This window comes from Saccopteryx leptura, chromosome 2 (assembly GCF_036850995.1).
Source record: "Saccopteryx leptura isolate mSacLep1 chromosome 2, mSacLep1_pri_phased_curated, whole genome shotgun sequence".
Classification (NCBI taxonomy): Eukaryota; Metazoa; Chordata; class Mammalia; order Chiroptera; family Emballonuridae; genus Saccopteryx; species Saccopteryx leptura.
The window spans coordinates 350,166,828-350,193,416 of NC_089504.1; the positions used below are offsets into that span (position 1 = coordinate 350,166,828).

Here is a 26,589-nt window from a genome sequence, read left to right on the forward strand (position 1 = left end):
TCCCAGCATTGTATCTGTTATTCAATGTTTCTGTCCTTCCTTCAGAAGTACAGTGGGATTTATCACATCTCTCATTGGGTTGTTGTAATATTTCAGTGACATTTTATGCAAGCACCTAACAGGGTTATCTGATGCATACCAAACCAATGAATCTTAGTTGGGATAGCTGCCTTAGGAGTTTGTCTTGAGGTCTTTCAGATAGTTATGACTGCCCTTGGGGTAGTCAACTTTTCATCCATACAATGGAAATTAACGTCTTTTAAAACAATGCTTTGTAAATCGCAAAGCACCATCAGGATGTTGGGATGGTTATTCCTATTTCCACCAAAAGCCTAAGAGCTCTTACAGGTGTGGCACTGTCATTGCTGAGAGGCAGCAAAAAGACAAGAACAGTTTTTTCTACTAGTCAAGGGGCACCCACAGTGTCAAACTGTCTCCCACTGGCCACCCTCATTTCCTCTCTGCAACCCACCCTCCCTAGGGCGCCTTTCCAGACTCCCTCGAGGATAACTCGTTCCCCGCTCCCCCACCACACTCCTCTTTCTGGGCAGCCTTTCAGTGGGTCCGCTGCTTATGTGCCCATGGAAAGAATCCCAGCCTGGTGGCTTGAGGACAGGGACTCGGTTCGTCAGCATCATTCATTAGGTGTTAATTAAAGGCTCCTTATGAAGGGTGAAGTGATCAATATAATACAATACTCTCACTCTCCATCCCACCCCCTCACCCCCCAAAATATTGAACAGAACCTCAATCTGCTGGGAATACTTATTTATTTGGTCTATTAACACCAAGATCTGCAAAAAAAAAAAAATACAACTTCTAAACTAAACACAGGATAAGAAAACTTGAACAGTAACATTCTTCTTCAGTTTTGTGAAGCTCTGCAGTACGGAAAATATACAAACTTCAAACAGCTGCAAAAATAGTGTCTTTGGGAGAAAATAGAGTTTCTACATCGATACAAGAAAAATAGGCATTTTTCTAATCCAACCCAGTCCTGGGGCAGGTGGAGGGTATAGAGTTGCCATTTGACACCTGGAGGAATGCCAGCTCTCCCTCCCCCCACTACCCACCTGGGGCTGGGCAGGCTGGGCTGCTGCTTAAGACAATCTTAGTCAGGATGAAAGCGAGATGAAAATGCCACTTGGGAAAACACTAGGTTCCCCCTCTGCCAACAGCTGGATTGGTCAAGTGTCGTGGCCTTTTAGGGCGCTTTGGTCAGCTCCTCCAACCAGAGGGAAGCCCGGGGACGGAGGCTGAGAGGACGGGGGTATCTTATCTTTGGGTCTCCCCGTCTGTGTCTGCAGAGGAGAGGGAAAGGAATCTGTGGTGTCTCCTCTCCACTGATCACAGCCAGCCTGCTCCATGACAAGGACAAGGACCCCAAACACAGTCCTTTGGACTCACACCCAGTAGTGGGGGACCCAAGACCTTCTCAGTGAGTTTCCCACCAAGTGAGAGAGGTGGCAAGAACACAGGTGTGACTTGTGAGCTGCCCAGCTGCTAGTGGAGAAGGCAGGTCCCCTCTCATTTGGAGGGGAGGGTGTCCATCAGAAAGAGGACCCAGGGCTTTGACACAATAAGTGAAAGTGCTCGAAGGCCGAGAGGGAAAGGCTCCTTTATCCCCACCTCGGTGGACCTAGGGAGGGGCCTGCCACCAAGGCACTGGTCTCCACGGTAAAGTGTTGGGGCAGGGGGCTCAGACCACCAGGGAGCTCTGGAAAAGCACGGGCTCTTCTGATGGCGGGGTGTGCTGCCATGGCTCGAATGGCAGCATGGAGGCCTTGGGGGCCTCTGGATCCTTCCGAGGTGGTAGCCTGGGGCTGGCGGGAGGAAGGGGGGACCCCGGGCTTGAGGGGCAGTTACGGAAGATGAAGCCCATGCTGGGGAAGAGGGGCTTCATCAAGCTGACAGGGCAGAAGGCTGAGCCGGTCGGGTTGAAATGGACTTTGTTCTTGTCAGGACAGGAAGTCAGGAAGACCAGGTCAGGATCTGGAGACCTGGAGGATGGAAAAAGAAACACACAGATATACACATGTGTAAACACACACACACACACACACACACACACACACACACACACACACACACACAGAAACAACCAGTGAGAAGAGATGAGAGATTTCCCAGTGTGGGGGGAGTAGAGGAGCTGGGTCCCCAAACAGGATGAGGATTGGAGCTAGACAGGAAGGAGAACTTCCTGACAATATGATTCTAGAAGAGACTAAGGGATCTTTTAACTTGGGAGATTTTGTCAGTGAACAGTGTTTTGGGGGCAGAAAAAAGAGAGCAGAGATCCAGGCAAATGACTTTCTAAGACACTTCACAATCTAAAGCAGGATTTCTCAGCTTCAGCACTAGTGACATTTTGGGCTGAGTAATTCCTGGTTGTGGGGGGCTGGCCTGTGAATTGCAGGATGTTTAATGGCATGTCTGGCCCCTATTCACTAGGTCCCAGTAGCACCTGACCCCCTCCCCCCAAGCTGTGACAACCAAAAATGTCTTCTGACATTGCCAAATGTCCTCTGGGGGTAAAACCTGTCCCCTATTGAAATCTACTAGCCTAAAGAATCTCATTCTTGCCTGGCCTGTGGTGGCACAGTGGATAAAGCGTCAACCTGGAATGCTGAAGTCGTTAGTTCGAAACCCTGGGCTTGCCTGGTCAAGGTACATATGACAGTCAATGCTTCCTGCGCCTCCCCCCTTCTCTCTCTTTCTCCTCTCTTTTCTTTCTAAAAATGAATAAATAAAATCTAAAAAAAAAAACTATATAAAAAAAGAATCATTCTTGAGCACATTGGGAAGGAGTGGTTTTAAAAATCTTCACTGGGAGGGAAAAATAGCAACCACTGTGAGAAAGGCAGCCAAGTCTACAGCCCTGTCACCTGAACGCAGCACCTCGTCTGGTGTCGGAAGCTAAGCAGGGTCGGTCTGGACAGTGCTTGGATGAGAAAGGCAGCCAAGTCTACAGCCATGTCCCCTGAACGCAGCACCTCGTCTGGTGCCGAAAGCTAAGCAGGGTCGGTCTGGACAGTGCTTGGATGAGAAAGGCAGCCAAGTCTACAGCCATGTCACCTGAACACAGCACTTCGTCTGGTGCCGAAAGCTAAGCGGGGTCGGGTCTGGCAGTGCTTGGGTGAGAAAGGCAGCCAGGTCTACAGCCATATCACCTGAACACAGCACCTCGTCTGGTGTCGAAAGCTAAGCGGGGTCGGGTCTGGCAGTGCTTGGGTGAGAAAGGCAGCCAGACCTCATCAGGAAACCTAGGTTCTAAATCACTCTGAGCTCTTGGCCTGAACTGTCTCACCTTGAACGTGGAAAGACCACCCTTACTCTCCTGACTGTGTTGGGGAAATGGAGGGATAAAAGGAGGACAGGTCAGAGTTCCAGGACAGGGAATCCTTACATGAAAAGGAAGTGTATGACCGTGTTTCAAGGGTGAGACCGCCTGAGAAGCACTGGTTGTGAGGATCTGGATGAGAAGACAAAGTGGGTAGGAAGGGGGGGACCCTGTGCCAACGGTTCCCATCGACTGCGGTTCCCATCGACTGCCTTTTTCTTGAAGTCTGACATGTATACAGAAAAACGCACTCATGTACAGCTTGATAAGTTGGCTACCATTTTCACTGTAGATTCTGAGAAGTCCAAACCCAGGAAGAAGAGCAAGGTGTACGGAAGGGGCAGAGGTTGGCACAGAGTAAGAGCTGGAAGGAAGTGGAGAGCTGGGTCCCAGAGGACTCCACAATGGCAAGGTGTCCCTTGAGCGAGCAGGGATTAAAAGGGTCTTACTTTATGGAGGGATTGGGAGTAGGCAGGTAGAGGGAATGTTTCGTGTGTGTGTGCATGCACGTGTGAGGAAGGTGACCCACAGACCAAGCAATGTTTGAGGGACATGACGGCAACCAGCATGACCCTGAACAGCCCAATTCCCTTCCTGGGAAATTCAGGCCATCTCACAGGGTCAGCATCTAGAAAGAGGAAAATGAGGCAAAAGAACCACTAAACACAAGAACTTCCCAGTAAGAAAGCTGACACAACGAGGAGACCCCAACGAGCTGAGAATTTCTATCCCGGGATATGTTAAGTGAGTGACGGATCAGCACCTCGCTTAAAGGGTGACATGGGTGCAGGAATCTAGATGAGATGACTTTAAGACCTCTTCCGACATTGAGTCTACAAAAGAATCAAGCAAGCAACCATCTAGTTTCCACAAGCAATTCCAGGTTGTACTCAGCTATACCGTGGACCGGAGAGGGACACAGGAGTCCAGAGTTCGCTACACAGTCCGGCCTCTCGTCTCCACATCACCCCAGAGGCCCCGGGTTCTGGAGAGAAACCAGGCAACTGTGATGGTGTGAGAAACACCCTGGTGGCTAGGCTTTCTCCTTAACTCCTGCTCTGGGTTATAGCTGTCCTCCTGCTGCTGCCATGGCTTGTCCTCTCCCTTACCTGAGATGCAAATGAAGCCCTCAAGGCCACACACCTTGTCCCAGATAAATGTCCACTCACATACCATGACTAAACTTCCTGACTGCCATGGAAACCACAACTTCCACGGTGAATCTGCCTTGGGGAATATTAAAGCTGGGTGGGGGGGGGGCGGAGGGCAAATGAAATAGGCTCTTGGCCCTGGCCGGTTGGCTCAATGGTAGAGCATTGGCCTGGCGTGCAGGAGTCCTGGGTTCGATTCCCGGCCAGGGCACACAGGAGAAGCACCCATCTGCTTCTCCACCCCTCCCCCTCTCCTTCCTCTCTGTCTCTCTCTTTCCCTCCCGCAGCCAAGGCTCCACTGGAGCAAAAAGTTGGCCCAGGCGCTAAGGATGGCTCCATGGCCTCTGCCTCAGGTGCTAAAATGGCTCTGGTCGCAACAGAGCGACACCCCGGATGGGCAGAGCATTGCCCCCTGGTGGGCAGAGCGTCGCCCCCTGGTGGGCGTGCCGGGTGGATCCTGGTCGGGCGCATGCGGGTGTCTGTCTGACTGCCTCCCCGTTTCCAGCTTCAGAAAAATACAAAAAAAAAAAAAGAAAGAAATAGGCTCTCAGGGTGCCTAGTATGGGGGCTGGCTGTATAGGCATGGGGAGAGGTCAGCTCTCAATTCTCTCTGGTAACGGGAAGAATAAGAACAGCTTCTGATTGTCCAGTTGGGTTTGGGAATATGGGAATATCCCACAGTCTGTACTTGTAAGAACTGGAAATTTCTGTCTGGACCTTCATGACACTTGAACCAGTGCAGCTGCAGGGTGAAGACCTGACTCAGAGGCAATCAGAACACTGTTCAGGTTCCCCACCCCTCCAGTGGGGACGAGACACTTCTCCTCTCTGCCTGAAGAGAACTACTGATATATTCTCTCTCTCAGATTATGGTCTAGCAAATTCTCACACCTTCCCCAGGGAGGGGGGAAAAATAGAAGAAACAAAGGGTTTAGGTTTCAGAGCTCTTTCCTTTCCAGCTCCCGCTGGGCTGTGGCTGGCAAGTGGGCAGAGAGCAGGTTTCTATGGAGACATGATAAGCAAAGATTTAAGTGCTCACAGTAGGTAATGTCAACAAGTTTGATCAGGGAAAGTCTGCAATACCAATCATCTGAAGTTGACAGTGCCTCCCGGACGAGCGAGTCCGAGACTGGAGCAGGGCTGTCAGGTGGGACAGCCCAGGGCTAACCCCTCTGCCCTCCCCCCAGGTACTCACGTGGCCTCTTCGAACACACGCACTCTCTCACAGCCTTCCGGGGGCTCCCGTTTGAAGACGTAGCTGTGATTGGGCCGAGGGGAGGCGGCAAAGGCAAGGACTGGAGATGGGCTGCCGTCTTCAAGGAAGGCCGGGTGGCCTGGAGAGGAGGCTGCAACAGAGCAAGGCCGAGTCCAGCGGAGCTGAAGGAAGGCTCTCCCCACTCCTCCACGCAGGCCCAAGTGCAGGGAAGAGGCTGGGGCACGGTAAGCTGGGGGCCGGGGTCGTGCCAATCCAGGTGGTGTGTCTGTGCTCTACCTTAAAAGATCTTTGGGGCAGCTTACAACAATATAAAAATATCCTGTTACACAGGATAATAAAGATATGGTCGGAATGATGGAAAAATCAGGTCTAATATCAATTCTGTATTCCCAGGAGATAGAGGACATTGGAACTTCAAGTCTCAGACCTGAAGGAATCCGAACTCCTGTCTCCCTGCCTTCTTCCGGGACTGCGCCCTGCCTGCTTCCCCAGCACAGCTCCTCCTCCCCCAGCCTTGGCAGCCCAGCCCCCCCTCCAGGAATAGCTCCTGCACTGACTCAGAGAAGCAATCTCTACTCAACCCCACTTGTGGGATAAAATTCCTCTTGCTTCCTACACAGTGAATGTACTTTGCAAATATTGACTTTATCTGTATTTATCTCACATTTATTCCTTATTAAACTATGCTCTATTTACCTCTTCGTATTGTTAAATCACGCCTTTGGCCAGCCTGCCTCATGGGGTTGCTGTGAGAATCAAATGAGGCGGTGAGGGCAACAGTGCTTTATAACGTGAGCAGGGCTCTTAGCTCGTCCTGTCCATGATGTGGCCGGAGCACAGCAGAAAGCAGAGATTTGGAGTCAGAAAGCTTGGGTGTCCATCTGGGTCAAACCAGGTGACCCTGGACACTTTCTCTTGTTTTATATAATTTACAACCACCTTGAGACCTATTGCTGGTAATGGGTGCAGCAGACACCTGAATAGACTCAAGGGCTTTCCAGTCAAAAATGGGGAGAGGAGGGAGTGCTTCCTTGGATTACAGTGAAAATTAAATAAAAGTATGAGTGTGGATCTTTATGTAAATTATAAATCACAATCAATATCAAGAACTATGAGCTGGTATAAAGTATGGAATAAAGATGACTCATAAGGATACTCTAGTTAGCTGGCAAATGTATAGAAAAATGGCAGGCCTGAAATTGATTAGAGGCAGGAAAGGGAATGGAGACAGCCCTGTACCCCGAGTGGCCCTGCTGCGTGGGCCTCCACACTTACCCTTGTCGCTGGGGACGGACGCCAGCTCCTCGAGCGCACCCCGGTGTTCCTCGCGGCCAGTTTGGCCAGAAGGCTGGGGGGATGCCAGGGGCATGGAGGGCGAGCTGGAAAGGTTGCCAGGCTCCAGGAGGAGGAGGGGGTGGTCACAGCTGCTACTCTGGGGGGGAGCTGGGGCGCGGTGCCCATCAGGAATATCAAGGATCTGCCAGGGAAAGGGAGGGCAATGACTCTCACGTCGGCCTCTTCAGGCTTACAGGGACCCTCAGGGTCCCCCCTGTGCCCTTGATCTTATCCTCTGATTCATAACACACGGTGACAACAGGACACCATTTTCTCCAGTCCTGCTTTCCCACCCTCCCACCCCAATCTAAGGGCAATCCCCTCCTAGTTCTCCCCTAGCAATTTGTTCTTTTCCTTCATAGCATTTACAGCCCAATTTATAATCATATATTTATTTGAATAGTTTCTGAGTGTGTCACCACCCAGGCTGTAAGCTTCCCGAGGGCAGGGGCCCTCTATGTGCCGGCCACCAGGACACTGGAGCGCTGTGGGCCACTGTAAGACAAGTATGCAGCCCACCATCATGTGAACCCCTCGCCCCTTTTCACATTCACTTGTCCTTGTACCCACAGCTTACCAAATTGTGTACATGTGTTTGGGTGGGTATACAATCCTACATATAAGCAAATTTAAAATCCACCACTAAGTAAATCGTGAGAGGTATATATCCACTAGGATTGTATTAATACTGCCCAACTGGCATTCCCCAATTGTATGGCATCCATGTAAAAATGTGCCTGAGGCTGCAGAAGAGGTAACTAATAATTCTGCCCAGGAGTGGGGCAGAGGAAGGCCGCACAGGGGCAACGGGCAAGAAGGATACATGTGTGTCACCAGGAAGAGGTGGAGGGCAGTGCTCACACAGGCAATGGGGTAGCTTCCACTGAGAACAGGTGACAATATTGGTGCCAAGTGTGTGGGGACAGTAAGCTGGTGCTTTGAAGACAATGTTTCATTCATTCCTCCCTCCGTGACTCTTCTCTCTGCTAATCCCTGTTTCTCCTGTCGACCCACCACCATAAAGCCTGCCCTAGTCACACCAGCCACCAGCCAGCTCTACTGTCCCTGCGGCTTGATCTAATAAACGCAATCCGTGTTCCCTCGGCAGGTTGGTATCTGCATGTCACTCTGCAGCTGCAGCCGCAGCCTGTGAGCCCAGAGAGCAGAGCCCCACTGCCCATGGCCCGGCGTCCAGACTCGGCCTGCCGCCGCCAGCCAGCGCGGCCAGGGCGCGGCCCACTCACCCGCAGCAGCTCCTCCTCCCCCTGCTCCTGCACGAACACCTCCTCCAGCTCCTGGTTGAGTCCTTCCAGGCTCCTGTGCAGGCAGGGGCTGAGGCGAAGGACAGGGGACCCTGAGGGGAAGCTGGCAGGGGACGCCTGTGGAGGAAGCAAAGGGAGCGCTCAATGAAACCCACCAAGCCCCACGGGGTGACGGTCATGTCTGCACAGCAAAGCCAGGCGAGTCAAGGAGGGTCTGGGGACGGTTATGGATTGTACTGCGTCCCGTCAGTGGGGCTTGCTCCAGAAGTGAGAGCTCTGAGAGGCCCGGAGGACGCTTTGAAAGGCTGCAGCAGCAAGGCCTCAACAACACAGGGGGTGAGCGTGGAGGAGAAATTCTGAACAGGAGGAAGCACCTCACCTCCACTGCCATTCACCAAGTCCAAGTTTGCACGAAAGCTTCAGCTGAGCACCCACATGGTGGGGGAGGGTGCCACGGAGGATGACAAAGTGGGGGGAGGCTTGGGGGGCTTGTGGGGACATACCTTCAGCGTTCCCCGCACAGCATGGTCCCCCTGGAGTGGGCAGCCCCGCTCCTTCTCTTTCCCGCTGCGGCTGAGCTTTGTCCTCTGCAGCTGGAGCTTCAACTTGGTAATCTGGTGGCCCAGAGAGAGGGAGAGAGGGAGAGGGAGAGAGGGAGAGAGGGAGAGAGAGGGAGAGAGGGAGAGAGAGGGAGAGAGGGAGAGAGAGGGAGAGAGGGAGAGGGGGAGAGGGGGGAGAGGGGGAGAGGGGGAGAGGGGGAGAGGGGGAGAGGGGGAGAGGGGGAGAGGGGGAGAGGGGGAGAGGGAAAGAGTGGGATAGGGGGAGAGGGGGAGAGGGGGAGAGGGGGAGAGGGGGAGAGGGAGAGAGGGAGAGGGGGAGAGGGAGAGAGGGAGAGAGGGAGGGGGGGCAGGTGAAGGAGAGCTGAAAGGCACTGCGTCCCTCCTTCCAGGCGTGGCTCCTGCCAGAGGCCCATGAAAATGCACAAAAGGGAGATGACAGTTGCTCTCCCATCTCAGATACCGCAGTGGTTCCAAACTGTGATGATAGCTTCGCTGGGCCAGCTGGGCACCTTTTTAACTAGATTTGATTTCTTTGAATTACCATGTATTCCACGGAAGAATCAATTCCCCCCAAATTTAAAAATATGTGACACTGAAACCATTCTGGTCTTTTCACAGATTCCAAAGGCAAGGAGTACTACTCTATTAATAGAAATGCAAAATGGTGTTTTTTAATTCATTCCCCAAAGTACATTCACAGCTAACTCCAAGGCCCGGGGACCAGGATGTCAGGATTCCCCTCCCTCCCCCCACTTTAAAGCAGACTGCACTGAGCAAGGAGCAAGCTCTATAGAAGGAATATCAGATTTCCATTCCTGTGACAATTAGGGATTATCATCACAATTTTGAATATTATCCCCATCACATTTGGAATTCTGGACTTACTTGCCTCAGCTGGCAAGTGCTCAGGAGATGCAGAGCTATTAAATATGAGCCTAAATAAGTGGAATTCAGAGGGTAGATCTGCTGCCACAGCCATGCAATATATGACTACTGCCAGAAAGAAAGTGCTTTTAGATTTGCTATTGGGGATCATTCAACCATGACTCCACACTTAGTGTAAATAACTTTCCTGCTCTTATAATTACAAATTTTAAATACTTTTTATTTTCCACTAGCCTTAAACATTTCATATTTTTTCTCTGTTCTTGCAGCCAAGAGGGCAGAAATGACTCTTCCTGTAAAGAGGTCAAAGGTGACTCCTGGAAAGCTGGCCCCATCGAGGGGCCCCCCAGCATGGCAGATGGAAGGGGTTTGGGAACCCGGGAACCCTCCTGAGAGAAAGAAAGGCTAGTAAAAAGTGCTGAGGAACAGTGACTATCATTCTCTTCTTTTAAATACAGCTGGGTGAATAGTTAAGCAGAACATGGGGCTGGGGCTTGCCAGTGCCCCGCAACTCCCTCCCTGTCTATCTCCAGTCTGAACCACTTATCTGGATCCAACCTCAAAGGAAAGGGAGAACAATGGCGGCTCCCACCCTGTGCTTGGCTGCTGAAGGGCGCCAGCAGTCACCGGCCAAGCCCTGCTGGCAGGAGGGTCTTGGCTCCACAGGCCCGGCCACCAGGCAGCTGGGAGGCAGCTGCGAAGGAGCCATCTCATTAGGAAAAGGCTCGGTCGAGGAAAATGAGATTGGAAGAGTGAGCCCACCTTGGAGCTGGTGCCTCCATGGGGCTGGGCATAGACAAGAGGCCGCTACTCTGGCTAGGAAGCCAAAGGGGGTAGTTACCTCTTTGCGGTGGTCTGTGCTACCCCAGGACGCGGAGCGCTTATGTGTACAGGAGCTGGCCCGCTCACCTTCAAGCTCTTGCCAGGACAGGGGGGTCTGCAAGGAGAGGAACCCAGTGAGACAGAGCAGCTTCTCAGGCAGACGCAGGGGAAAGAGAGACCGTTCCCAGGACAGAGGCAGTGGCTCTCTGAAGTCTTCTCTCATCTGCTCACCAATCTCCTCAATACTGTAGGCCGCTGGTATTCTTTCGGGCGTCTTCACTTGCACCTCCTCTTTCCCAATCACCTTCCTCCAGGAAGCCTTCCCTGAGGAGCCAGTATGGCCAACCTGCTCTCTGTTCTCATGACTTTTATGCACGGACGACAGGCCCCGCTCTCCCAGGTGCTCCCTGATGGTGAGCACCAGCATCGCCCTCCCTGTCCCCACCAGCTCCAAAAGAGCACACGGTCAGGGGCCCACTAGCATCCTCAATTCTTGTACCTCTATGTGCCCAGCACAGGCCCACGGTTCCTGGGAACCTAATGAAAACAAGTTACTTGCCTGACTGGTGGTGGCGCAGTGGATAGAGCATCAACCTGGGACGCTGAGATCCCTGGTTCGAAACCCCGGGGTCACCAGCTTGAGCACAGACTCATGGCTGGAGTTCAGGCTCACTAGCTAGAGCGTGGGGTCACTGGCTTGAGGGTGGAATCATAGACAAGACCCCAGGGTTCCTGGCTTGAGCCCAAAGGTTGCTAGTTTGAAGCTCAAGGTCAGTGGCTTGAGCAAGGGGTCACTGGCATGGCTTGAGCCTCTTCAGTCAAAGCACATATGAGAAAGCAATCAATGAACAACTAAGGTGCCACAACTGTGAGTTGATGCTTCTCATCTCTCTTCCTTCCTGTTTGTGTGTGTGCCTCTCTCTACCTCTCTTCCTCTCATTAAAAAAGATATAAAGTCAAACAAAACAAAACACCAAGTTATTAGACAAGACTCTATTAGGAAACCATTAATTGGTAAAGCACGTCAACAGCGCTCCCCTTCCTTCTACCTGGGACAGAAGCAGAAGACATCTGTGCAGAGCAGTGCCTCAAGCTTATTCCGGGATCCCCCTGTACACAGAGTAAGTGCTGGGAGCCCTCCTGAACTCACAGGGGAAGGGACATTGTTAGAAAGGAGGGAGTCAGAAGTCCAAGCTCAGCCCTGACCCCTGACCCCGCTTGGCTTCACCACAGCTCCTTCTCCGGGGCCCTGCTCCACTCCTTGTGAGAACAGAGTTGTCAGTCTGTGGGCCTCCCTCCCCCGCTGCAGAGAAGACAGAGCTGGGCCAAGATGGAGGTAGGGGGAATTTGTAGGCCCACTTCCTGAGCCCCCACCGGAAGGAGGAAGCTGTTGGCTCCAAGCATGCATGCGGCATGAGATCCCTCCCACCACCATCGCTACTCCCATTCCCAGGGAGGGCCCGGGGGAACGCGCCAGTGGAACCAGTTCCTCTCTAGCTTCTTTGCACAAGCTGCCAAAACCATGAGGGCTTGGGAACAGTCTCCTCCAACATATCTGCTGACCTCCCCCGAGAGGTTGCTGCAAACAGAAAGGGGGAGGAAAAGAGAGAAAACCAACAATTCAACACCCAACAGCTGCTAAGAAGTGCTCAGCAGGGCAGTCGGAGTGGGACTGTGGGAGCAGGCTTCCCGTGTGACAGCTGCAATGGAGAGGGGCCGCGGGGGGCTGAGGCTCCTGGCCCTCCCCTCTCCCAGCAGCCCCCCCACAGGAACTTCACTGGGCTGAGATAGCCAGGGTGAGCCAGCTGCCCCACTTCCTTCCCTGAGGCTAGTACCACAGGGACACCAGCAGACACGTCCCCCCACAGCGCCCCCTGCAGGAGAAGGGCTGGCAGCACCCCTCCACGCCCATACCCTCAAGTCCTCAAGGTGAAGCTGCTCTGACAGTCTATAGAAGCCAAGCAGCTGTCTACTTCCAAATGCCTGCATGTCTCTGAACCACAGTCAGCTGACAGACCTCAGAAGAACTGCTGCACAGACTGAAAAGTGAGGAGAAGTCCCCCGCTCCCACAGCCCCTTGGCCCAGCAGATGCACAAATGCTCCTCCTTCCAGGGCTCCAAAGCCAACCCATAGACGACTGCTCTGATAATCCACATGCTGAGTCCCACGCCAGCCTGTGTCCCTGGAAAGGTGTCCTAGGCTATGGAGGAGGGATGACAAAAGCTAAGGTGATGAAAAAGCCCATTCCTCTCCTCCAGGAAGATTCTGTACTCACTCGTGGGTGGTGAGAGGGAAAAACAGCCAGTAAGGCTGCCACTGCGTCTACTAGCACCCCTGGCAAACCCTTCAACTGCCTTCTTTCTTCTGAGATAGTGAGGGGGTGGAAGGAGCAATGTGGGCTCACGCTGCAGTTTAGAAAGGATGTAAAAATTTGCAGCAGCAAGGATCCTCTCCTCTCTCAACCCCTGCCCCCACCCCGCTCTGCTACATCTTCCAGCAGCTACCGCCTACTCTGTGTACACCAGGCTCCCAAGGCCGTCGCTCTGCCTCAACACCCACCCTGCCCATCCATCTCACCCTCTCACCGTCCATCCCAGCGGCTCTCCTCTCCAGACTTGGCTCCCTGTCCTACCCAGGCAAACCCAGCTCCTTTTTCTTACCTTGCCCCTGACCCCTAAGCCTGGTCTCCCCATCTAAGATGGCTCGCCCTACTAACTCTTCCCAGCCTGCCCATTAGGGTGACTTCCTTAACTTGTCCACCTCATGCTCACTGCTCCTTTGCTCTGTGTCTCCTCAGATGGGTTCAGGCTACACACATTCATGCATTCAACAAACAGCTACCGAATGCAAACTGTACGTCAGTTACTGTTCAAAATGCTGAGGACACTACAGTGCACAAAACAACAAAAATGCTCATCCCCTTTGAGTTTATGTTCTAGTTGGGGACACAGTTTAAACAATGGTAAGAACTAAAGAGAAAAATACACCAAAGAAAGTAGCTGGGAATGCTAGGGTGGGGCAGGGCTAGGGAAGAGGGAACAGAAATGATTTTATTTTATTTTTATTTTATTTTTTTTTATTTTTAAATATTTTATTTATTGATTTTTAGAGAGAAGGGAGAGAGAGAGAGAAAGGGGAGGAGCAGGAAGCATCAACTCCCATATGTGCCTTGACCAGGCAAGCCCAGGGTTTCGAACCGGCAACCTCAGTGTCCCAGGTCGACGCTTTATTCCGCTGCGCCACCACAGGTCAGGCTTATTTTTATTTTTTAGGAGAGAGACAGAGAGACAGAGAGAGAGACAGGGACAGACAGAGAGGAAGGGAGAGAAATGAGAAGCATCAACCTGTTGCAGCACTTTAGTTGTTCGTTAATTGCTTTCTCATGTGTCTTGATGGTGGGCTCCAGCTGAGGCAGTGACCCCTTGCTCAAGCCAGTGACCTTGGGTTCAAGCCAGTGACCTTGGGCTTAAGTCAGTGACCATGGATGGGGTCATGTCTATGATCCCAAGCTCACCCTGCACTCTAGCTGGTGAGCCCATGCTCAAGCCAGCGACCTCAGGGTTTCAAACCTGGGTCCTCAGCATCCCAGTCCAACGCTCTATCCACTGCGCCACCGCCTGGTCAGGCCAGATGTAATTCTAAATTTACAAAACTCTTCAATGAAAAAGTACTGTCTGAAGAAAAACATGAAGATGAGGTAGTGAGCCACATCGGCATCCAAAGTCAGAGTGGTCCAGGCGGAGGAAGAGCAAGTACGAAGGCTCTGAAGCAGGAGCAAGCTGATGCGTTTGAGAATGGTTGAGGTCAGAGCGGCTGGAACAGAGTGAGCCAGAAATACAGCCGTAGGAGATGAGGTCAGTAGGTGTGACAGATTGAAAAACAGTCGCCCAAAGTATCAGGTCCCAATCCTTGGAGCCTGTAACTGTTACCTTAGGTGGTCAAGTTTTTGCAGATATGATTAAGTTAGGGTGGAAAGATTATCTTGGATTATTCGAATGGGCATTAAATGCCATTACAAGTGTCCTTATGAAAGAGAGACAGCGGGAGATTACACACACAGAGAAGGAAAGGCGATGTGACCATGGAAGCAGGGACTGGAGTGAGGTGGCCTCAAGCCAGAGAACACTGGCAGCCACCAAAAGCTGAAAGATGCAAGGAATAAATCTCTCGAGAGCCTCTGGAGAGAGTGTAGCCCTGCCAACACCTTGATCTTGGCCCAGGAAAATGGAATTTGGACTTCTGGCCTCCAGTACTGTGAGAGAATAAATATTTGTTGTTTCAACTCACTAAGTTTGAGATAATTTGTTACAGCAGCATCACATACCTAATACACTAGGTCCCTGGTTGGTCCCTTGAGTGTGGGCCAAAATACCACATGTGGGTGCTACCTCGATAAGGAATGTACACACCTATATAATTTAAGTTTAAAAAATTTGGCTCTCAAAATAAATTTCAATCGTTGTACTGTTGATATTTGGCTCTGCTGACTAATGAATTTGCTGACCACTGCACTAGGTTATGCTGTGTTTGAAGCTGTTTACATGCTGGCCTTGAGTATTCTATTTTTTTTTTTTTTTTTTTTTAGGTGAGAGGAGTGGAGATAGACAGACTCCCGCATGCGCTCTGATCAGGATCCACCCAGCAACCCCATCTGGGGCCAAAGCTCGAGTACAGAGCAACTTTCTTTATTTTATTTTATTTTATTTTATTTATTTATTTATTTTTTTTTTACAGAGACAGAGTGAGTCAGAGAGAGGGACAGACAGGGACAGACAGGAACAGAGAGAGATGAGAAGCATCAATCATTAGTTTTTCATTGCGCGTTGCAACACCTTAGTTGTTCATTGATTGGTCTCCCACACGTGCCATGACCATGGGCCTCCAGCAGACCGAGCAACCCCTTGCTGGAGCCAGTGACCTTGGGTCCAAGCTGGTGAGCTTTGCTCAAACCAGATGAGCCGGCGCTCAAGCTGGCGACCTCGGGGTCTCGAACCTGGGTCCTCGGCATCCCAGTCCGACGCTCTATCCACTGCGCCACCGCCTGGTCAGGTCAGAGCAATGCGGGAGGCTGAGGTGCTCCAAGGAAGCCATCCTCAAGGCCCCTGGCCAAGATCGAACCATTCCAGCCACTGGCTGCAGGAGGGGAAGAGGGATAGAAGGGGGAGGGGAAGGAGAAGAGGCAGATGGTTGTTTCTCCTGTGTGCCCTGACCAGGAATCGAACCCAGGATGTCCAATACACCAAGCTGACATGCAATCCACTGAGCCACGGCCAGGGCTGGCCTTGAGTATTCTTAAGGCAGGCCTGTGCACAAGTGTGGTCTTTGGCGCCTCCAACTGAACTGGGAAAGTCAAGAGCGGAAACCATACCTTGCCCTTATTTTTAGTGCCCCTGGGTGTAGAAGCCTCTCTTTCTCAGGGTCTCACCACAGAGGTCTCCTTGGAGAACAGAGAAGTCACAGCTATTGAAGGCTACCGTTCAAAGAAAATAGGGACCCTTCATGGCAAAACAGGGACCAAGCCATGCTGCATGACAGCACTGTAAACAGTTGTTCCAGATGTTCCTTTGGAAGCAGGGTAGAGCTTGAGCTCAGCAGGCCAAAGTCATGTTTGTCAAAAGGACTCATGCACTGGAACAGATCTGTTTGAACACCCTGGCCCTGGGGGACCAGCTGAAGGAAAAGCAGGGCTATTTACTAGTCATGATGATTGACTTTAGCCAACTGTGCAAATGATGCTCGGATTATGCAAAACTGAATATGGGTTAGACCAGAACTTGCCTGGGATCCTGGGATTCCAGAGCAATATGTGGAAGCATAACAGGGCATGGGGACAGAGAAGAGATTTCCGAAAAGCAGCCTGATAGAACAAGAAGGCAGGGGCCAAATGGTATGAATAACCTTCCCAAACACAGCCTGTTCCTCTGCCCCCAACTGGGCTGAGTTTCTGCCTGGACTCTGAGACAGAAAGAGTCCTGGTCATGTTGTCCCCAGTGATACTGGCAGAGCCCAGCTGGGCCCTGGGAACATAACCAGGTATACCTGTGCGAAGGCATGGGGCAGTGAGGCGCCTGGCCTGAGACAGATGGTCAGTTACTATGTGTTGAAATGAAGTACAGCAGGGACTCGGCCCCCCTGGACTCTGGCCAGAGACAGGAAAGACTCTGAGGGGGGTCTGCCGACCGATTCTGAGAACTCTGGCTGCAGGTGGCCAAGGCCACCATCTCCGGCTCTCCGGTGACTAGGCAACCCTCACATTTTCCATCATGAACCCATTTTCAAACATTCTGCACTGTTGTCACATCATATGCTGAACAACTGGTCTTGCTCACCAGTTTGGAAAACAGGCGCTGTGCCCAGGCCCCCACACCCACAAAGGAAGGCTGTGATGGGCAGACTGAATTGTGTGTCATCGCTAAACGCTGAGGCACTGACTTGGGAAAAGGAGGAAGATGCTACACAGGTAGGGCAAGTCACAGAAAGGGAAGTCTTCCCAAACAAAGCATGCCACCCTGCCTCCGGCCTTCAGGATACTCCATAAGGTTTGTCAAGGACTGAAGTTATTTTTCTTCCCAAAGGGTACGTTAGACCTAAAGAAAAGCGTCTGCCATGGAGGCTCACCTGGAGCATGCAGAGGAAGTGGGGATGGGGATGAGGAGAGGAGAGGGCAGTGGTGGGGAGGTAGAGCAGGCGCCCAGCAGCCCACCTGTCTGCAGGATGAGAACACCAACAGGGGAACTTTGCTCAAACAGTCGTTCCAGCTGTGGTGAGACCACTTCCTCCCTCCAGAGGAGTATAAGAAGACTCAGATGCTTTGCACAGCAAGAAGGGAGAGGGGTGACTGCGACTGGCATGTGGTGTCATCACCGCCCTGGCCCGGCCCGGCCGCTAGGAGACCAACCCGAAGCACTTGGCGGCCAGTTCCAATTTACCAGCTGACCTAGGGGAAAGGTGGTTCAGAAAGGGAACAACGTATTCAGATTGATCTGGAGAATCCTGACAAAGTCCTCCGGATAACAGGGCCTCTGCGCAGAAGCCCTCCTCTTTCTCCCTGGCTGGCCACTCTGCATCCAGTTCCTGCTGCACGTGAGCTCTTTCTTTTACTCACCAAGCTGGTCCCTGCGAGACCTGGTCATCCCTCTCCCATTGCTCGTCCTGGTTCAGAACATGCAGACGCTCCAAAGCACTCCTTCCCCAGTGACCACATTCATGCACCTCCTCTCCTTCCTAGAACCCAACTTCCCAAGTAAGATCTGTCTATTTCTCTTCCTCCCCTGCCCAAAGTACCTGGGTAACCCAGCTCTCCATGGCAGACTGTGAACTGCCTGGGGACTACCTGTGCTATACTCGGTGCCTGCTAAGAGCCTAGAACACAGCTATGCCCAGGGAGGGGGGCTAGGGCTATTGGAAACCTACCATATTCAAGAGCAGAGAGCTATTCACTCCATCATCTGCATTGTGAGGAAACCCTGAGGATGTAGCATGACTGGCTATCTAAATGGCAGGTGTTTTGTGTCTGCTGCCCAGGTCTGAGACTTGGTTGGAATGGGTAGGGGCCTTGCTTGCTCTAGGTGGTTCAGAGAGGAGAGTTGAACAATGGCTCCCTGACTTTATGACAAGGCAGGCCCCCAGGAATGCCAGGCCTGATGGGATCTCAGAACCCACACTCTGGCTGCTGGCTCTGCAGTAGGGGAGGGAGGGTGAGAGGTGGTACGGGGGAAGGAAGAGCGCAGCAGTGAGGGCAGCCAGATACAGCGGACGCACTATACTGCTGTGGCTGGAAGAGAAAGGGCAGAAGGTGGGATAGGACTGGGAAGAGGCTACCTAGAGCTCAAAAAATTGAGAGTACTTTAGGGCATCAATCTATTTCCTTTGTTTGTTTGTTTTAGTGAGGGTGGGGGACAAACAGAGACAGACAGACAGAAAGGGAAAGAGATGAGAAGCATCAATTCTTTGTTGCAGCACCTTAGTTATTCATTGCTTTCTCATATGTACCTTGATCAGGGGCTCCTGCTGAGCCAGTGACTCCTCGCTCAAGCCAGCGACCTTGGGCTTCAAGCCAGTGACCTTTGGGCTCAAGCCAATGACCATGGGGTCATGTCTATGATCCCACACTCAAGCCGGCAACCCTGCACTCAAGCTGGTGAGCCCACACTCAAGCCAGGTAAGCCCACGCTCAAGCCAGCAACCTTAGGGTTTGAACCTGGGTCCTCTGCATCCCAGGTTGATGCTCTATTCATTGTGCCACCTCCTGGTCAGGCCTATTTTTAACAGTCTAAATGTTTTCAAGGACTTTGCTAGATCCCACCTCCTTACCTTTCCTCTACTCTTTCCCATACTCCCTTGCATCTCCCCAGTAAAAACTCTCCCTCATCTCCAGTACATTCTGGGTGATATACCCATGCCCAGAGGGAGACGCCAGGAGAGCCTCAGGTCGTCGTGGTGTAATATCAGTGTGGGAGAAATAGCTTGTGCCTGGCCAGTGGACTCAAACAGGAATTTGAATGGAGCCCAAAACCTAGAAGCAGAAAATTCCCAGAAGGCCAGGAATGAAAGATGGGCAGAGGACATATTTTGGTTTGGATGCCTATGTTGATCAGACTTCTCCCACCTCTTGACTGCAGCCACAATATTGACAGGTTGCTAAGAGTTCCTCGAGGGCTGGAGCCCATCCCGGCAGAAGAGGAAAGCTGCACAGCTCGGCCTTGCCAGACCCACGGAGGCGCATTGCTGACCTCTGTCTTGCTGTGGCAAGAAGCCCAGACTTGTTACATAAAAGATCTGGCCTGCAGCTGCAGCCTGAGCAGCCACACAGAGCCTAGAGCCTAGGCATCTCAATCCTGCCCAGGGAACATCCGAGGCTGACCCTGCCTTGAGCTGACAAAGGAATGCTGCTTGAGAGGTGGGCTAGAGGCTTCCTAGAAGGCCGGCAACAGGAGTGACAGAGACAGGCTACATGGAAGCCTGCTATTCAGCAAAGAGGGATACAACTGTAAGGTTACACATGTGATGCAACCTCAAGTCCTGCTCCTCCAGGAAGCCTTCCTTGACTACATACATTATTTAGGCTAAACACTCCTATCAAAAGAGAAAGGGGTGTGTGCTCCAGTTCTGTGAGGGGGGACCATAACCTATCCTATTTACCCTTTTCAAAGGGTACAGGGAACAACAGTGCTCAGGGCTCCCAGGAAGTAGACCTACTCTGTCTGCCACCTGAAGTGTGTTTTCCCTTCACATTCTGTTCATAGATCTAAAGAGAGCAATTGATTTCAACTGCAGTAAATTTTTGCAGGTTCAAGGTAGGGTATTCCCATGAGAATTCCCCTCCTCTGAAATGTGTCAGATATTTGGCCCCACCTCCTCCCCTGGCTCTCTGTTCACTGGCCTTCATGGAACTGGCATCCAGACTCACCGAGGCCAAACCTTGTTCTCATTTCCTTACTCTTCACTTCAACATGCCAAGAACAGTACTGGGCATTCAAACTTTCACTAATAACACTTAAAAACAGACCTCATTAAAAAAATAAATAAAAGAAAGAGGTGATGTGACGTGTTCAGAAGAGGAGGTGGGTGAAATGAGTGCACAAAACCCGGTCACACTTGGCCATCACTCCACCTACGGGCAGGCAGACGGGCACATGTCCTCCATTCCCCAGCTTGCAGAGGAAGAGTTCATTTGCCTAGTAACACCCCCAGGACTCTGCTTTGCTTCTGAGCACGTATCCTCCTTCCTGAGGACAACTCATTTGTTCTGGAGTTGAACAGGAATGGCTTTAAAATGCATCAAAAGGGAGATCTGACATTTAACAACATAACTGCTAAGACTGTTGAAGTCCTGAATCAGATTAAGAAATATCCATGCATAATTTCACAGATGAAATGACTTCTTGCTTAGGCTAACATTATCTTATTCAAAAACTGACAAATGGGCCAGATGATCTGCAGTGATTCCAAGTTTATGATTTTTATTTTGAGAGAGAGAGAGAAACATCAATTTGCTGTTCACTTATTTACACACTCATTGGTTGATTCTCGTATGTGCCCTAACCAGGATCAAACCTGCAACCTTGGCATATTGGGACAACGCTCTAACCAACTTAGCTACCCCAGGGCCCAAGCTTATGATTCTTCATGAAAAGACTGTCATGAAAAAAAAGGGGGCATGGACTCCCCAGAACTCCAGTGGGTCCCCTGAAATCCCAGACTGGACCGCCGGCTAGGGATCAACTCTCCATTATCTGAGAGCCTCCCACCCCTATGCTCCAGTGAGATGGACCCTGGCTCAGCACACTTTCTGGCCACCTCTTCCAGTTGTCTGGGGGATGCAAGCTCAACTGAATGTTGGCCCCACTTTAATGTTAGCAAGGTAAATCTTATTTATTTATTTATTTATTTATTTAGGGGTATTTTTCTGAAGCTGGAAACGGGGAGAGACAGTCAGACAGACTTCCGCATGCGCCCGACTGGGATCCACCCAGCACGCCCACCAGGGGGCGACGCTCCGCCCCTCCGGGGCGTCTCTCCGCTGCGACCAGAGCCACTCTAGGGCCCTAGGGCCCGGGGCAGAGGCCAAGGAGCCATCCCCAGCACCCGGGCCATCCCCACTCCAATGGAGCCCCACCGCGGGAGGGGAAGAGAGAGACAGAGAGGAGGGAAAGGGGGAGGGGTGGAGAAGCAGATGGGCGCCTCTCCTGTGTGCCCTGGCCGGGAATCGAACCCAGGACCCCTGCACGCCAGGCCGACGCCCCACCACCAAGCCAACCAGCCAGGGCCGGTAAATTTTATTTTTTTAAAAAGCTAGAATAAATTCCAAAATCAACTCTTGCTTACCCACACATGAATACACAAGCCAAACCGACTTCTCTCTCCCACCAGTCAGGTGGAATGCAAACTCATTTTCATGTAACTTTACAAAGAAAACCAAGCTGGTAAACATTAGATGATAAAAAGCTACATGGAGAATACAGACAGCCAAAACCCAGGACAAATAATTTCAAGGACTGGGAGTTGTAAGTAGGCCAAAGGCATCTTCAGCCAGCCCTCCCCCATCCTTATCCCTTATCCAGTTAGGAGAGAGCATTACCTGGGTGGCCTTGTCATTGGTACAGCAGGTGAAGGCCCCATCAGCATCTCGTGGCCACTGGCCCAGAAGGTACGAGCTGAGGATGGTGTCCAGGGAGAAGGTACGTCGGACCTGAGGTGGCTGAGGCCTACACACTGGCTTTTCCGGAGCCACCGAACACGGGACACTGGCTGGAAGAGAGCACGGCATGCCCCTAACATCAGCATGGTGGACAGAGACATGGAAACCAACCTTCTCTCTTCTGGGAAGCCTCACCTGACTGCCACCTCTTCACCTGTACCCACCCCCTTCTAAAGGAATTTGAAGGCACCCATAAAACCACGTACAGTCAGTCTGTAAGGAGCTCTCCCGACTTAACCAGCTGGCTCTTATCTCTGGAAACAATTGACACCATTTTACTTTGGACTGGGGTGACTTTCTATACTTGTCCTCCATCTTTATCCTATTTCTACTGCACTATGAACTGTGAACTCCGAGGTCTCCATACTGAGTTTCCTGAGAACAGGTGTTTCCCATCATTAGAGAAGGAACTCTAAGTAGACAAAAACCAAGTTTACTTCCATCTTTTATCTCCGGCCCTTCTCCCTCCCTCCAGCACTCACTGGGGGCTCCTAAGCATTACACAAATTCAATCAACTAACTGAAGGTCTCTGTATACTTTCTTCAGGACTGGTTAGCCCCAGGGAACCTAGGTGCTTGAGACAAAGAGAACGAAAAGGAATGACTTTCAACTATTCAGAACTGAGGGATCAGCTCAGTGAAATATCCAAGTCTTTTTGTTTTTCTCCTCTTATCTCAGACATCTGGCTAAATGGGACAAAAATAAAGCAATGATAAATGCGTTCACCTTATTTTTACCTTGGCTAAAGTTTTCTGGGAGAAGGTAAAAGCTGAGACTTTTGATAACATGTAAGGGTTCTGGAATCATCTATAAGTTTCAATCATCTGGGTGCACCATGTTTTCCATGGCCACAGTCAAAACACTACTGACTTAAGATCTATAAGGCTGTTTCCTTTAACAGAGCGAAATGCTTTCCCATCTGTACTAGTCCCTTGATAATTCATGTGCGCATTCAGCACAGCAAAAGGAACTAGGGATTGTAGGTATAAATAAACTTGAAGAGCTATACATTTAAAAAGACACTAACAGGTTATCAGTTCCTCAAAAAGTTAAACATAGAATTATCATATGACCCAGTAATTCTGCTTCTAAGTATATAAACAAAGAATTGAAAGCGGGTCTCAGGGATAGTTATAGTCTCATGCAGACAGCAGTATTATTCACAATAGACAGAAGGTGAAGCATCCCAAGTGTTCATTGGCAGATGAATGGACCAAAAAATGTGGCATATAATGCATGAAATATTAGTTTCAAAAAGAAATGGAATTCTGATACATGCTACCATATGGATGAAACTTCCAACACTCTATTAAGTGAAATAAAATACACAAAGGGACAAATATTCTATGATTCCACTTATATGAGGTACCTAGAACAGGCAAATTCATAGGGACAGAAAGTAGAATAAAAGTTACCAAGGACTTAGGGGGAGAAAGGACTGGGGGTTACTGTTTAATGGGCACTGAGTTTCTGCTTGGGATTAAAAAAAAAGGGAGCTAGAAATGGATTGTGATGATAATTGCACAACGCTGTGAGTGTGCTTAATGCCACTGAGTTCTAAAGATAAAAAATTATTAAATAGTAAATTTTATGCAATATATATTTCACCACAATAAAATACTATCAATGTTCTCTAGATCCATTTAAGTATTTACATATTTTGACATAGTTGTAATCAATATGAAATGTGTATTCTACTTTGTTCTATCCACTTCATATACCCATTTCTCAGTATCAACAATCTACATGTTTGCCATTTTTAATGACTACATAGTATTCTACCAGGCGGATATACCGGAGTTTGCTTAGCCATTCCCATGTTATTGGACATTGCGGGGGTAGGGGTGTTGCTCCCTTTCCATTTTGGATATCATAAATAATACTGCTTGGACAACTTTTAGTCTGTTTTTATCTACTTCCTGGCATATTTTAAGTCTTCTCCCTCAGCCATCATATAATATGTTCTACTTTAAAGCAAATTAAAAATGACTTGTAATTACAATAGGAAGTGTGAATTGTGGAAATGTCAAGCTATACAAAAATATAAACAAAAGAATAAAACCTCAACGCTCAATGCCCAAAGAAAATCACTGATAGTACTATGAGATAATACTATCCTTATAGGCCTTGCCTTCTGCGTGTCTGTGTGCCTGCATTAAAATAAAAAATGAAAGCATACTGTACATGCCATTTTGCAATGTGTTTTTGCCTTATATCATAAACATCTCTCTAAATCAATATATACTGACCTATAACACACCCTGTTAAAAGACCTTAACATTTCTGTTAAAATTAGTCAAAGGCCTCATATTCTGGTCCCACTTACCTGTCCCTTACACTTCACTGCGCTTTGAAGTCTCCATGCCCTGGACAAACTACACTACACACTGCTTCCCACCCATGTTCTGGGCCTTCCCTCCTCTGAGGTTTTGTACTTGTGCCGGGGTTGAAATCTCATCCATCCACCAAGACCGGCCTAACTGCCTGCCTCCACCTCCACAGAGCCTTCTGGGTCCCCTGGAAGGAATGTCTCAGGATTTTCAGATTTCCTCCAGCACTTTGTACCCTTCTAGTACTTATCATCCTCTTTCTTGAATTATGAGTATTTGTAACTCCTAGATAATAAACAACCTGAGGCCAAGGGCTGTCTCTCATTTATCTTTGTGCCCTTCCCAGTGCCTACAGCATAGGGCTGGTATTTGGCAGTTCTGCAGTATTTGCATAAAATTAAGAAAAAACTCTTACTGTTCTAATTATACCATGAATTCCCAGTTGTCTGCACAACCATGCTCAACCCACGCCCCCCCCCCCCCAGTAAGCCCCCAGAGCTGCTCGTCTCTTTTCTTCCCTGAGGCTCAGAAAGACCCACAGTAACTCAATGACAGTCATGCTGGGTTCAAGTTGCAACTGCATCTCCTACACTAGCTTTTCAACCACATACTACTTCCTATTCTGTGCTTAAGATCAAAAAGCAGCAACCAGATATTTCTGGGAGCTTCTGACCTTTGTCGGCAGCCAAGTCAGACACCAGAATGCTGTTCCCTGTGGCCCTCCCACATTGTCTGTAAGAGCCCCATGGTAACGCGGGGGCTCTAGAAAAGCAAGTTTACAAGATTACATGACAGAGCAGCAAAGAAACAGGTGGGAAGCAGATGAGTAAAAGACTAGCATAAAGGCCAGAACACCACGATTCCTAATGGCTGCGTCATCGCTGTGCAGAGGAAGAGGGCTGCGACTGCAGGACTGGGAGAGAAGCGATGGGGAGAAAGATTTCCTGGAGATGCCTCTCCCAGCCCCTCGGCAGAACTTGCTGCCTGGGCTCTCCTGTGTTTACACAGTACTCAAGTTCTGCCCCATTCCCACAGACTTCTTTAGTGGGTGTGTAATCTTCTATTCTCCCATCAGCTCTCAAGGGTGCTAGGGAAAGACTGGTAAGGAAACTGAGGCACAGAGAAGCCCAGTCTCAGATTGGAGGCAGTCACCCAGTCAGTCAGAGGTGGTCCTGGATCTAAATCCAAGCCCCCTCCCTCCCTTGTCAATCCATGGGGCTGGCGGCCCTCTTGCATGAGGAACACCCTCAGAGGCGGCTGGCACACCTGCCTGCACACCTGGAGGAAAGACTGCCTCCTTGGCTCCTTTGCAGGGAAGGAGATTGGTAGGCCTGGTCTGGGGGTCTGAAATGACTGTTTTTGGGTTTGTTTGGGTCTTTGAAACCTGGAGTAAAGCATACTGCTATCTCCTGGAGACAACTGAAACCATACCCCTCTTATATCAGTTCCCACTACCTTTCGTATCCATCCATTCATGAGTTATAGCAAGACTCCAATCTCAGGCAGCAACCAGACACAATACCTTACTCCCAGCATTCCCTGGGCTAGTGAGGAACCAGAATCCTGGAATTTTCTGTAAGACTTCAACCACTCATTTTGGTCAGCTGTGTGTGCTTTCTAGCTACCTCTGACCAAAGTTATTCACAATGACTCTGAGAACTTCATGGGCCCTGATTTACTCCTCCATATACCAGAAAACAAAACAAAACCTATAAATACACAAAGAGGGGCAGGGAAGAAAGGGGTAAAAGATACTAAAGGGTGTGGGGGAAAACCAAGCATCCTAATCTAGACCCAATGGCCTTGGACCCCTTTCATCTGCTAAATCTGCAAGGATCTCACTGAACTAGAGAACTTGCCTCAGTTTCTTTTTCTTAAATGAGACAGCTGGGCCTTAGCCCTATTTCTAGAGTGACCACATCCTAGTGCAGGGTGTTGGCACAGCTCCTAGCCAGCCACAAGATGACAGAGTTACCTTCTGTCTCAGAGCCCTCGGCAAGGACCTCTCCCCTCCCAAACCCCCAAATTCTTGGCATGTCCTGGCCCCTTGGAGGAGACTATAAAATGCAATGTTTCCTTCATGCCTGGAAAATGAATAAGGGAGAGGCACTTAAAAATTAGATTTTGACAGGAAAAAAAAGGCACCACTTATTTCAAAAACCTTACCGCAAATGGTTTGGGGAGCACCTACTACTTTGGGCACCAAAATTAAGGGCTAAGCCAAGGTGTCAAGTTCCCCCCAAATGCAACACCAGCTAAAGCCAAATTAGACATTGACATGTTCATCCTCTAAGGGGATACCGGCTGGAGCAGTATGGCTCCCCGAATATCTGGGGCTCAGATGGGAGGGACCTAGTTCTGACTGCAACTCTGCCCCCACTGTGATGTGACTGCAGCCAACAGCACATAACCTCCCTGGGCCTGCACTCCCATCTGGTAAGCAGGAGCACCATCCGGCCTAATTTCCCTGTTAGGGATGCTATAAG

General features: G+C 50.3%; 2 protein-coding genes across 5 annotated transcripts in view; one reads left to right on the forward strand and one right to left on the reverse strand.

Annotated features, from left to right (window-relative positions):
- Window positions 1-26,589, forward strand: part of ABI3 (ABI family member 3) — a 523,965-nt gene that overhangs the window by 435,090 nt on the left and 62,286 nt on the right. The window lies entirely within an intron of this gene.
- Window positions 754-26,589, reverse strand: part of FAM117A (family with sequence similarity 117 member A) — a 47,487-nt gene continuing 21,651 nt past the window's right edge. For both annotated transcript variants that reach the window (XM_066364489.1, XM_066364490.1), the window contains 7 exons: window positions 21,653-21,822; window positions 10,591-10,686; window positions 8,808-8,918; window positions 8,287-8,421; window positions 6,983-7,184; window positions 5,687-5,837; window positions 754-2,000 (listed from right to left, as the gene is read on the reverse strand). In XM_066364489.1, the coding sequence (XP_066220586.1) occupies window positions 1,700-2,000; window positions 5,687-5,837; window positions 6,983-7,184; window positions 8,287-8,421; window positions 8,808-8,918; window positions 10,591-10,686; window positions 21,653-21,822 (1,166 nt within the window). In that variant the 3' untranslated portion in view covers window positions 754-1,699. The remainder of the gene's footprint in view (window positions 2,001-5,686; window positions 5,838-6,982; window positions 7,185-8,286; window positions 8,422-8,807; window positions 8,919-10,590; window positions 10,687-21,652; window positions 21,823-26,589) is intronic.